Source organism: Physeter macrocephalus, chromosome 16, assembly GCF_002837175.3.
Source record: "Physeter macrocephalus isolate SW-GA chromosome 16, ASM283717v5, whole genome shotgun sequence".
In the NCBI taxonomy this organism is placed as follows: domain Eukaryota; kingdom Metazoa; phylum Chordata; class Mammalia; order Artiodactyla; family Physeteridae; genus Physeter; species Physeter macrocephalus.
In genome coordinates, this window is record NC_041229.1 from 32,593,530 (window position 1) to 32,606,756 (window position 13,227).

Consider the following 13,227-nt stretch of genomic DNA (forward strand, 5'->3'; position numbering starts at 1 on the left):
AACAGAAAAATTAGTTAACATTTGTCCCCCAAATTTGACCTGAATTTTAATTGTTTTAAGCTTTAACGTAGAAGAAATTTTTAGATCTAGTCTCTAGCTCACCGAGTACCAGACAGTAATAAACCTATAGCTACTTCCTCTGGGGATCTTACTGTTTGCATTTTTTGTACCTGAGAAAACCCTGGGAGCAGAAAAAAAGGAACACTTTTTTATTGACTCCCGTGGAGCCACAAGGGAAGAGTCACATCAACAAGATAAAAGAAGAACTGTTTTGTGTTCTGATAGCTCAGACAAAACTAATTCTAAAATTGTTTCATGTATTTTTAAAATATTTGAACACAGTTCCTGAAAAGAGAGAACTCTGAAAATATGACCAATAAATAAATTTGTTTCAAATCATGATGAGAGAAAGGCATCTATTTGAAAAGTGAGACTATTGGGTAGAGAGTGAAAAGAATTAAAACTAAGTTACCCTAGATAATTAGAAAAATTCCTATATTTACTAGAAGAGAATATAAAATTCTTTGAATGATTTTTTAAACTAGATATTTAAAAACTATCTTATTTCTTTAAATGACAAGCTTTTTTCCCAGAGCTGAGCCATTTGATAATCTGAAGGATCATTTTACACCTAAACACAGAACACACAGTCTCTACATTTTAATTTCTACTTTATCAGTAAAAATCACAAAATAGAAGCTCTTCTCTTTCCCCCACAAAGGATAGAGTTTATATTCTCCCATCTTCCTTGACATATTTGGCTTAAAATTTAATTTCCCTTAAGGGCTAGTACTATACACAGCAGAACTAGAGCAGACAGAGTTACAAATATATCTGCCTATATTGTGGTAGCTGGATTTCCGAACATGAGAGATAACATATGTGAAACGCACTCTGAAACCAAAGGTTCTTGTCAAAGAAAGGGATGTACTAATAAATTTAAGATGCTGTTCCTATGGAAACAGGCTTAGTAGAATGCCTTACTGGACCTACAATGAATAATTAAAATGTCAGGAATACCACCATATTAAAAATGGGCATGGCATAAGAGAAATAGCACAGACTCAAGTTGGAGAACCCTGGGTTACAATCCCAGCTCTGCCACTTACTACCTGAGTGTGTGTGGACCTTAACTTTCCAGTATTAGTTCTAATCATCTCTAAAACAAGATTTATACTACCTACTGCAGAAGGACACTGTGGACCTTAAAAGAAATAACAATATGCAAGGACGCTCAGTAATAGCTCACAGAGCATTTGGAAAAGCTCAGCAAAAGTCAGGAAAATAAAATGAAAGGGAAAAAAACTTTCCTCTTTGGATTCTCTCACTTGCTTTTCCAGTTTCTCATTTTCTCCTCTTTGCCCCCTTTCTGTTCTCATCTATACACCCTACCCTCTCGGCCTTTACACCTCTGGGTCATTTCTTTCAATTAGAAGCACTCCCTCTTGCCTTTCATGTTCCCTGTCCTTTCGGAGTTGTTTAAATTAGTGAGTACGCAGGTAGGGGAGACATACGACGGAGAGGAGAGAAAACCAACCCTCACCAAACAGAAAGCAGCTATATTTCTAACAAAGAGAGGGAGGAGCAAGGATATGGGCAGGTCCCCACAGCTGAGTGGTGGATGTTTAGCTTTTACAGGAAGGTGTCTAGCTTCAAAACCCCAAACCACTATATTATACATCTGTTTTCATGTCTTTAAATTAAGTCATAGCTCTGGTTCTAAGGAAAGTGCCTGAAGAGTCTCCCCATGAGATTTTATATGTATATCCTAAGCGCACTAACTTTCACATCACTTGTAAAAGAGGACAGGGTCCTGCAGAAGTTGACGGCACCCACTCCACAGATGAGCATTTGGCTGTGGGAACCCTAAGGGTTCTTTTGCACACACTCAGCCCCTGTATACCCCTGGGAGGCACAACAAATAGCAAACAAAGGCTCTCTCACTTACACGGAGCCGGGTCGCTGGTAACCATTGCTGGAGGCAGCGTCTAGCCTTAACTTCCTGCACATTTTGGGAGGCAGGTCTGGGTTTGGCGAGGCTTTGGGCATCTCTTTGGAACCTATGGAAGTTAAGCTTTGAATGGATCCACTGTAGCTCTTGTTTCCTAAAGAGAAAGCCCAAGAAAACAGGCAAGGTGCTATTAGACAAAATAAGAGCCGTAACACAGTCCATGCGCATAACAAAAGGAGGCATTTTTCTCTGAGCCCAAATGAGAAGGGACAGAATGTTCTTTGAGCACAGCAGCCCATCACTCTGGGAGATCACAGTCTACCGTAATTACAAAGCCATCAAATCACAGAGATGGAAACATCCAGGAAAAATGTCACAGCATACAGGAGTTTTAAAAATCCTAGCTCAGGAACAAATCAGTTAAGCATTGTCTGCCCCTTCACTATTAATTTTTCCCTCCTTAACCATGCTGAACAATCCAGCAGGTGACACAGGGACAATAACATCCTGCACAGGCTCCATGCTGGCTTACCTTCCGCTGCAGAGATGGATCTGAGAGAGGAAGCTGAGGCTCTTTTCAGTCCTGAAAGCCCATAAGGCCCTTTCTTGGCCAGGTCTATGGGTGGGGACACATCCCCTGGGCTAGCGACCGAAGTGACACTCTGGCAATCTGATTCTGCATCTGTTTTGGTTGCATCTTCTCTAGAACTTGACTCAGGACTAGTTGTCCAGAGACCAAGACTTTTCTGTCCATTGGAAGGTGATGGGGATGCAATCCAAGGAATCCCTCCAGATTTCTCCCTGGGAGGGCAGGAAGCGGACTTTGTCGTGCTGTTTTGTTCAGAGGAGTGAGAGGAAAGTGACTCAATGCTCCCCATGGGTGTGCTGTCCGGGCTGCTGCTATAGGAGTCGCCTGAGCAGGGGCAGGGGTGGGAGAGAAAAGAACAGCGGCTCTCTGTTGAAACCGGCACCCTCAAACCCTTCTGTTCTCCAGCTCTCATGTGCTCCATGGTCACCTGACCCCACTGAAGTGATAGGCCTTTACGTGCTATGGAGGACTCTTCCTCAGTTCTGGAGAAATGCTTTAAAATATGCATTTGAACTTGGTGAATGCTCTTTTCAATACTATTCAAGGGAGATTTTATATGTGCCCTGCCCGTATGAAATAATGTTATTTCTTGAAGCATTAGTTGGGATGACTTGAATTCAGACAAAATTTGCTTCTGAAACAGGACTCACAAGTACGAGAAATAAGATTTCTTGATGATATTAAAGAAATCAGTGGAAGGGGGAAATGCTGAGACATATGTCTGCCTTCTTTTACTTTTCTGATCTTAGGTGATTCTGAGTTACAATGGTATCTGAGTCCTCCTTCATTCAAAGGCACCATTAATAGTCACCTGCAAGTTATAAGCTCCTTACAGTTTTTAAAGAAAGGATTTTTCTCCTTTTTCTGCTGAGAATGTAGCAACATAAGAAAACTGGCTATTTTAACTGGCTGTATTTTTTAATGTTTCTACAAGTACGGTATAAGAAAAAAATCAGAGAAACTGTAATAAAGTATTCAAATAGTAGATCTAAATTAAAAATTAAACACTGATTGTGGGGGAAATTGGGAGTGTGGGGAGTCAAAAATAAAATGAAAATGGCCACAGTTTAACACATGCTTTGTGCTCAAGCTGCCACCCACCTTATGGTGGGGCTTGGCTCAGAATAGTAAGTTAGCGATAATGTGTGGTGTAGATTCTCTTATTTCTTTTCTCTCTGTTTCAGACCCTTTGATACCCAAGAGATGATGCTTTAAGAACATAATGTGAAAGGAAGAAAGAAAATGACTGCCTCAGCCAGGCTTTCTCTTGCTTTCTTCTCTACGACTTTGACAACAGGACAAAACCTGCTATGAAGTAGCACCCAATGTACTTAATCACCGTTACAGAGAAAAAGGGCATTGCGCAAACTATTTTTTCCCTTTGTAGCAGGAATGAATTTGCTTGTCCAAGGTACCTTCCAACTATACTGACAGAGACTATGTAATGTGGTCGTGGGGGGGCAGGTGTTGGGACAACAGCACCAGTAAGAATATCTTCTATTTCTACCTAAGTACTAATAAGGTGTGACAAAGCCGAATTAATGAAGAAGGCATCTCCCTGAGGCCAGTACACTTACTATCGGGTTCTGCCAAGCACGGGGTATACCTCCCTCTGGGCTTCCGGGAGCCTGTGGAGAGGCAGATTGCACGTGTCCTTCGGGATCCAGATCGAGACTGAGGCTGAGGGAGAGGGATGCTTGGGTCTGGGGCAGTATGAAAAATCTACATAGAAGAAAAATGGACCGAGGTTAACAAAAAGGTGAAATTGACATTTTCGTCATAAAATTGGCTTTGAGAGCTATTCAATAATCTTAGAACTATACGTTACTTCATCAATTGCATGGCAAGAGATGCTTGATACAACAAATAAATATCCTAGAGCATTTATAACTTTTCCATTTACACTGAGTAATGTTTCCTCTGGGGTTTCTTTTTTATTCTTCCCCATTCCCCAACAGTGAAATTCAGATTTTCCAATAATTTTAAGAAATGTGTCAAATATTAACAAATGCCTATGTCAAGACACACTGATTCTTTTTACTATGATATTCTCTCTCACCTTCATGCTGAACATAACCTGAGGGGAAGAGGCTCGTTTTGTACCATTCCCCAGCTAAGCAGCCCCTTGCTTCTCAGGAGAAGGTGCTGGCATGCTGTTGGCCCTGAACTGTCAAGAATATGACAAGCTGCAGGCAGAGGTCTGAGCACAGCTATAGGATGCAGCCATGCACTCTTGGGTTTTAAGAGCGCTTACAGTCTTAGGTAGGTACCAAGGATATCCTTCTACAGGCACTAGAAAGGAACTGGGGAAGGAGAGAGGCGCTGCCATCCTCTCACAAGGACTAGATCAGACATAAATGGATCACAATGTTTAGACCTTCAACGGCTGAGTTTGCTTAATAAGCCAATCAACTTGGCTCTCCCAATTTCTCACTTTTATAGTTATTCTAAGATCTCACTCTTTTAAAGAAAGCCTCCTTAGGGATTGGATATAGAGAGGGTTTCAAGACAGTTCCCTGATTATTTTCTTTTGTTTTATCTAAAATATTAGCTCTGCTGTATAAGGAGAGTCTAATTCCAAAAAGCTTAAAAAAGTTAAAATAGACTTAACCACAAAATGATTCTATTTTCTGAGTATGAGTAAAAACTAAAGAAGAAAATCTTGACAAGTAAATAATGTCAAAAGAAAGGAAATCATTTACTTAGAGGATTTTGAGAAGCACTTAAAAACTGAACAAGAAAAAAAGAAAATCAAAGTCCTCATGAAGAAGTAATTTATACAAAATTTACAAGACTGACACCAAATAGGAATCTGAGATCACAATGTGAGGATCACAGATGATACAATTGCAAAATTTTTTCTTAGAAGCCAGATAAAATTTTATACTTCCACATGAAAATTCAATCTACCTTTTCATAGTGCTCTATCAGAATTTCAACCACAATATTCTGAAATTTAATATTCATCATGGCAGCCACAGTTTCTTCCTGTGCTCTCATTAGAGTCGGACCAAATATGACACCAAGGTTTGAGACAGTCATGAGATTTTGCTGGCTATGTAGTGACACTCTGCAAATAAGAGGAACAAAATATTTTAAGTTATATGTTTAATAATTATTAAATGTTCTCATCCACTAAACTTATGGCATAAAATATAAACATGCCATTACAGGCTAACTTTCCCAAATAGTCAGGTTTAGCTACTCCCAACTGGCAATAGTGGGTATAGTCTAAAAATATGTAAAAAGTTAACATTGGCCAAAGTAAAACATAATTACAAAGGTTAATCTATTGAAGGAAAAAATCTTGATTTCCTAAATTGAGTTCAATCACCCTAGAGAGATTATCAGCTCTTTGGTATTTCCTACAGTACTATACTTCTTTTAGAACAGATGGTTAAGAGTAGTCTGGTTGTCAGTCATAATGGCCATCATTAAAAAGCCTGCAGATAACAAATGCTGGAGAGGGTGTGGAGAAAAGGGAACCCTCCTACACTGTGGGTGGGAGTGTAAGTTGGTATAGCCACTGTGGAAAACAGTATGCAGGTTCCTCAGAAAACTAAAAGTAGAATTACCATATGATCCAGCAATCCCATTCCTGGGCATGTAACCAGACAAAACTATAATTCAAAAAGATACATGCACCCCTATGTTCATAGCAGCATTATTCACAATAGCCAAGACATGGAAACAACCTAAATGTCCACTGACAGATGAATGGATAAAGAAGATGTGGTACATATATACAATGGAATACTACTCAGCCATAAAGACGAATGAAACAATGCCATTTGAAGCAACATGGATGCAACTAGAAATTACAATACTAAGTGAAGTAAGTCAGAAAGAGAAAGAGAAATACCATATGATATCACTTATATGTGGAATCTAAAATATGACACAAATGAACCTATCTATGAAACAGAAACAGAATCATAGACATAGAGAACAGACTGGTGGTTGCCAAGGGGGAGGGGGTTGGGGGAGGGAGGGATGGAGTGGGAGGTTGGGGTTAGCAGATGTAAGCTTTTATATAGAGAATGGATAAACAACAAGGTCTTACTGTGTAGCACAGAGAACTATAGTCAGTATCCTGTGATAAACCATAATGGAAAAGAATATATATATAAAAAGAATGTGTATGTGTGTGTGTGTATATATATATATATATATATAAAACTGAATAATTGTGTTGTACAGCAGTAATTAACACAACATTGTAAATCAACTATACTACTTCAATAAAAAAATTTTTTTTAAAGTAGAGAAAAGGAGTAGACTGGTTGTAATTATATTTGGATTCACTAAACATATATTGAGAACCTACTGCCAGGCATTTTCATAGATAATATTGCACTTAATCCTCCCAGGAAGCCAGTTATTTTCTATTGTACAGATTTTTCAAAAAGAAGCTCCTTAAGTAAAAATGATGTACCTGAGGTCACAGCAAATTAGGAACAGAGATTTTGTTTCAAATTGGGTCTCCTGACTTCAAGTCAAGAGTACCCCTGAGCTCCCCACATAAGATGACTGGTTAGGGCATGTTTCCATCCTACTTCCCTTCTATCCATCCACCATCCATCCAAAACTTCCCTAAGTGCCTCCCTAGCGCTGAGCACTGGGCTAGGCAAACAGTAAGACAAGGAGGTATGGTAGCATCAGTGCTGGCCTGAAAATGAAAATAAAATGAAAGGGCTCTGATACTACTGACCTTAGAAAAGTAATCCCAGGAAACTCTCAAAAATGACTTTGACTAGTTAACTGATTTAATTTGGAAATTGGATGCATTAATAGGAAACCTCATTTATTTACCCAGTCTCCTAGGTTAACCACTGCCTTTTCTATCTTAATCCCAGCTAGGTTGTTAGAATATAAAGTTCTAGGAAGGAACACAAGATAATGTTTATATCTGATTGAGTATGCACACTAACTTCATTCTAGAAACAAAAGTAAAATTTTATGAGGAAATCTAGGATTCTGGATCATCCATGCAACTTTTGGCATAGGACAGGAAGAGATGACTGTCCCACTGACTGAATTTTCCCCTTGTGCCCAAGACAGCACTAGCTAAGAAGGTTCTTGGTTAGTATAAGAATTTCATTCCAAGTTTCCTTTTTATACAACCAAATATTATATTAATTGCTTAATATGTATTAGAGAGTCTACTAAGTCATCTGTAAAGGCAGTGAGCCTGTCTAGATTTAAAGGTTGAGTCCTCCCAACTTGGAAGCTGGGTGCAATCAGTCACATTATTTAATACCTCTCTCTAGGCTTCAGTTCCCTCATCTATAAAGTATAAGAATGACAATCCTTACAGCAGTGTTGACAGAATTAAATAAAATGAGTTAAATTGAATAAAATATGGTCTTAAAATAATATTCTTCCCTGTAATTAAATTGACTCTAGGTACTCTAGATGTACTCTAAAATGTAAGAGTTCTGGTAATATAAGTAACCTAGAATATGACTGAATTAAGCTCATTGGGAATAAATTTAGAAATCATAAAAAACTGGTCTGTTTTGAAAAGGAGAGTTAATGACTCTGGTGTTCAGAAGATAAAATATTTTGATCACCTATTTCCTCTTCACTGAATTTCCCTTCTGCTGAGCCAGTCAGTCAGTACAGACCCTTATCATTCCACATTTCAGCCAGTTCTGGAACTCATTCCCTCAACTTGCGAACAAAGCAGATTCCATAGATGTCCTTGTTTTAAAAACAAAGTATTCTCAGAAATACATCAATGATTTATACCATGTCTCAGAGCTAATGAATGGAGATTTGGAATCAGTCATTGGTCCTTTAGGCCAGTGACCAATGCAGGTCACTGATCTTAAATTCTCTTTTCTTAAATCAATAAGGTGGCCATGGACCAAGAGTGTTATTAGTTTACTTAAGTAAGTCATTGGTGATGTGGGCACACGTTTTACTGCTGCTGCTCAGACAGTGGAGACTGACCTTTTACAGATTCAGGAAAGAGCCAGGGGGGCTTCCCTGGTGGCGCAGTGGTTGAGAGTCCGCCTGCCGATACAGGGGACACGGGTTTGTGTCCCGGTCCGGGAGGATCTCACAGGCCGGGAGGATCTCACATGCCGTGGAGCGGCTGGGCCCGTGAGCCATGGCTGCTGAGCCTGCGCGTCCGGAGCCTGTGCTCCGCAACGGGAGAGGCCACAGCAGTGAGAGGCCCGCGTACCGCAAATAGAAAAAAAAAAAAAAAAAAAAAAAAAAAAAGAGCCAGGAATGGTGGTGAAGGTTGGGCAGAAGAATTTTAAGTACTCTTCAGTGGCTAGACACTCCCTCTCTGCTATTTCCTGTATCACATTCATAATTAAAGGTGAAACCTGTGTTCATCTAACATTCTGAATAATTAAGCAAAAACATTTTATGTGACACTCATGAAACTTTAAAGGTACATTTTAAAAGGCTTTGCTAAAAAATTAGCTTGAACACAGCAAGAGAATGCCCACTAAATACAGTATGGATAAGTATCATGAAGAGGTCACAGAACTCAAAAACATAATTCAAGACTATGTAATTCTGACCAAGTATAGTGAGTCCCTATTCATTAGCTAAAAGAGGTGTTGATATGGGCAATAGTTAAAAATGAACTTGAAATGAAGTCATTCCTAGTGGATTTCCTTCTTATTTCAAGGAGGGTAAATTCATATTATCTCAAAGTCTGCAAGTTAAGATGAGACTGATTAATGTACATCACTGTTTCAAATGTGCATGGCTCAAATTAGGATACATTGGGTTACTACTTGTAGCAAACAAGGAAGGATTAATCATTTGATTGTGAATCGTGGTACTCATTAAGACAAAAAATGTTCCTATTTGTAAATGAGGCTATAAGGGAATTTTTAAGTAAGTTTAAAACCTGAATTTGGACTTTTGTTTCCAGCAGCATGGCTAACAAACTTCTTGATTAAATGTGTGTGTGTGTGTGTGTGTGTGTGTGTGTGTGTGTGTATGTGTGTGTGTGAATCAAGATAGATCTGTGATGGCTAAAGTTACATGTCAAATTTTCTAGGCTGCAGTACCCTGATATTTGATGAAACATAACTCTAGATATTTCTGTGAAAGTACTTTTAGATGACATTAACCTTAAAATCAGTAGGCTATGAGTAAAGCAGACAACTGTCTGTAACATGGGTGGGCCTCATCCAACATCAGTTCAAGGTCTTAAGAGAAAAAGACTGAGGTCCCTGAGGAAGAAGGAATTGTGTCTCATACTGCCTTGGATTCAAGCTGCGACATCAACTCTTCTCTGGGTCTCCAGCCTGCCTTGAAATCAGCCTCTGCAATTGTGTAGCCAATTCCTTGCAATCAATCAATCTCTCTCTTATACATATGTGTGTGTATGTATGTATATATATACATATATGCATATATGTGTGTATATATATATATACACACACAATATCCTATTGGTTCTGTTTCTCTGGAGAAACTTGACTAATACAACATCTATCTATCAAGATTTTTAAATACATAGATGAACTAACAGTGGAGTTAGAAAGATCTTCAGAGACCGACAGATACTATGAATCTGGAGAAGGAAGCTAACATTCAAGTGGCAGTTGGACCTGGTACAACCTGGTGACCCTGTAGAATAGAGAACTGGTCTTCAAACTTTGGGCTTACAATGTATCTAAAAGAACTGGGAAAGAGCTATATACCCCTTCATATATTTTTAAGTTGACATGAAAATTTTCCATCATTAGTATAATGGCTGCAAGGATATAATTATTTGCATGTCGTAAACATACACAGGTACACACACACGTTTAGATGTATCTTAAAAACAAACTGGCACATCATTTTTTAAGCACATTCAATGGACTCTGATTATAATAGCAAGATTATAGCTCCATCACACCCTTTAAAAAGACATGAACATGCTTAAGTTTAACAGCTGAACAAGTAATTAAGTGAACAATATAAGTCAGAGAATTACTTGACCAGGTGCTTTATTAAGATGTCCAGCATCTCTCTGTTTTTCTCTGGCAATTTGTGCACCAATGCATGTACAGCCTCCACCCGGTAGTTTTGGTCATCAGACTCTGTAACATAAAAAAGGTTGCAAATGTTCAAATTTTAATTGTATTAAAATGCATATATAAACATTAGTAATCAAAGTATCATAACCACTTCCACCCATCGTGCCTTATAAGCACTGCTTCATACGGTATTATCACTATCATTTCCTAAGGCTTAGAGACGTTGAGTAATTTGTCCATGGTCTGCAATCAGTAAGTAGAGAAGTCAAACCCAGTTCTATCTAATCCAGACCTGTGCTCTTAGCCCCTGAGCTGTATACTTCCATACAACCATAATTCATCTCCCCTTGGGTTTTGCTACACAAGGATAGAATAAAACCTTTAGCAACGTGAGTGATCAGAGCAGTTGCTGCAAATGGCCTAATGTGCCAGGTACTACAATACACTCTAACACATTGAAACCTCCAAGTGACTCCATCAAACCAGAGGAAGTAGGTATTCCTTTCTAAATTTTATTGATCCAAAGATGTCAGGGAGTTATTTTTGTGAGGTGTCAGGATTATTGCACAAACCAAGGCCTGGTAGATTTTTAAGCCCACGCTGACAATGGTAAATCTGAAAAGCAAAAAATCATCTAAAGCAAGTCTAGTCTACAAGGTAACAGCCAAGATGTTGACAAGTCTTCTAGAGTAACTTCTAATGCTTCAGGACAAGGAATCTATTTAATAGTCTCTTACTACAATAAACAGATTCTGGGTTGACTGCTCACCCTGCCAAGCCCTTTCTTCAGAAAGTGTCCAACACATAGGGTTTATATTATGGGACCTTCACCTCTTCTGGGCACAGCTATTTGTACATGAGGTAAGGAAAGAGCCTGGCTTTTGTTGGGCCAAACATGAAGTTTCTCCCAGGCATTGGAATGGAGACACCAAAACTGATCTGCCTGCTGGATACGTGAAAAGGCACATCATGTAAAACCAAGCAGAAAGCCATGAAAAACCTGTCTGGAATTGAAGATAAGAATGAGGCAGATATGCAGCAAAGAACAAAAATGAGAGACCCTCCAAAAAGAGTTGGGAGGATGGGCAGAGAAACATCTATTTCCTACTCTGAGGTTCCTGGTTGCAGGCCATGGAAGGCAGGACCCATCCTCTGCCAAAGAGTTCTGAGGGACTCCCCTTAGTCTCTGAATAACTCCCCCTTTTTCCTGAGCTGGATTTCTCTTGCTTGAACCCAAATAATACCTAATTTTATGATCCTTGACCCAGACAAAAGATAAATTCTTATACATAAGACACATTTTAATTATCATGGTAGTGAATAATATGATCATTATTTGTCACAGAAGTGAAGAAAAAAAAATCTTGTGACCAAATGTTTGCATCAGAACAACCAGCTCATTGAGCCATTCTAGCTAAGTGGATCAAACACCATTTGCTATAAAACTAAATTTTTGTAAGAAAGTGTTCTAGGTTAAGGTCAAAAAACCTGGCTTGTAGTCCTGATATTGCTATGAATTTACCAGTGTCCTTGGACAAAGTAACCTGCCCCCTCTGGGTCCTGATATCCTAGTTAATAAAATGAGGTTGGATTATATATTTTCTAAGGTCTTGTTCTTCTTACAAAGACAGATTTCTATAAAGAGGATGTAGAGTGCAGAGCTTTCAGGAGAAAGCTAAGTAGTACAGATGTTTATGAGATCATAAGGTCAGTCATGTACGCTGGACTGAAAACCAAGATCATTCAGCTTTACCTGACACTTTTGTCAGTAGACAATACTTCCTGTGACATTACAATGTGTGGTAAACTAATGCAGCTGATTTCTTTCTTAGACTGTGAAAAATACTCTTGTTACAGTCATACCTCATACATCCTAACAATGAAACGCCAACTCCTAACTGTTACAACTTGTTGTAATGGGCTCAGATGGCGACCTGGCACTTTGAGCCCACTTCTAACTTCTCAGGTTACATGATTGTCACTGGCCCCTTCCCCTCCCCCCCCAATTTTGAATTAAGCCTATCTATTCATATCACATTATGGCAGTCACAGATCTAAAGAAACAACATAAATATCTGATCATCATCAAGATATATAAAAAGAGAGAAAAGGTGCTTGCTGCCTGCCAAAAATATCTGACTCTTTCTCCAGATTTAGGAACACAGCATGTGAGTATGTGTACAGCGGAAGCACTAGCATAACTGACTGTACAGATTTGTGGTCTTGTTTATTTAACCATGAAATTGCTCTTGTAAGAAACTGACATTCACCAATCAAGTAAAATGTAATTCGAATAATTCCTCACAGCTCTTTCTAATCACATCATACTCACAACCCCAATAAGGTCTTATTAAGTAACAAAGTATTTTAGTTCACTCTGTGATTTCTTATAACCATATTGTAAACTATTAACTATGAGAATGACAGTTTCTTAAGCAATAGACAGGAAAATGTTAACTAGCAGGTTTAAACGTACACCTCTAATACAGCATAAAACCACATCATTTATAATGCATCCAGTGGAAATGTACTTACTAACAGCAACAATAAAATCTTTGTGTAATTTGTAAGTCATCAGTGGTTCTGCGAGGCACCTACAATTGAGAATGAAGCAAATTTTAGAATGGCAGTATCTTCTGATTTCCCCTGACCTTTCAGTGCTTCTTTAAGAATTGGGTAATTAGGCATAT

General features: G+C 38.7%; 1 protein-coding gene across 3 annotated transcripts in view; it reads right to left on the bottom strand.

The window, feature by feature from the left end:
* ARHGAP42 (Rho GTPase activating protein 42) overlaps positions 1-13,227 on the bottom strand; it is a 289,662-nt gene that overhangs the window by 15,643 nt on the left and 260,792 nt on the right. For all 3 annotated transcript variants that reach the window (XM_024115293.3, XM_024115292.3, XM_055091433.1), the window contains 6 exons: positions 13,073-13,131; positions 10,495-10,600; positions 5,451-5,610; positions 4,118-4,262; positions 2,484-2,864; positions 1,949-2,105 (listed from right to left, as the gene is read on the bottom strand). In XM_024115293.3, the coding sequence (XP_023971061.1) occupies positions 1,949-2,105; positions 2,484-2,864; positions 4,118-4,262; positions 5,451-5,610; positions 10,495-10,600; positions 13,073-13,131 (1,008 nt within the window). The remainder of the gene's footprint in view (positions 1-1,948; positions 2,106-2,483; positions 2,865-4,117; positions 4,263-5,450; positions 5,611-10,494; positions 10,601-13,072; positions 13,132-13,227) is intronic.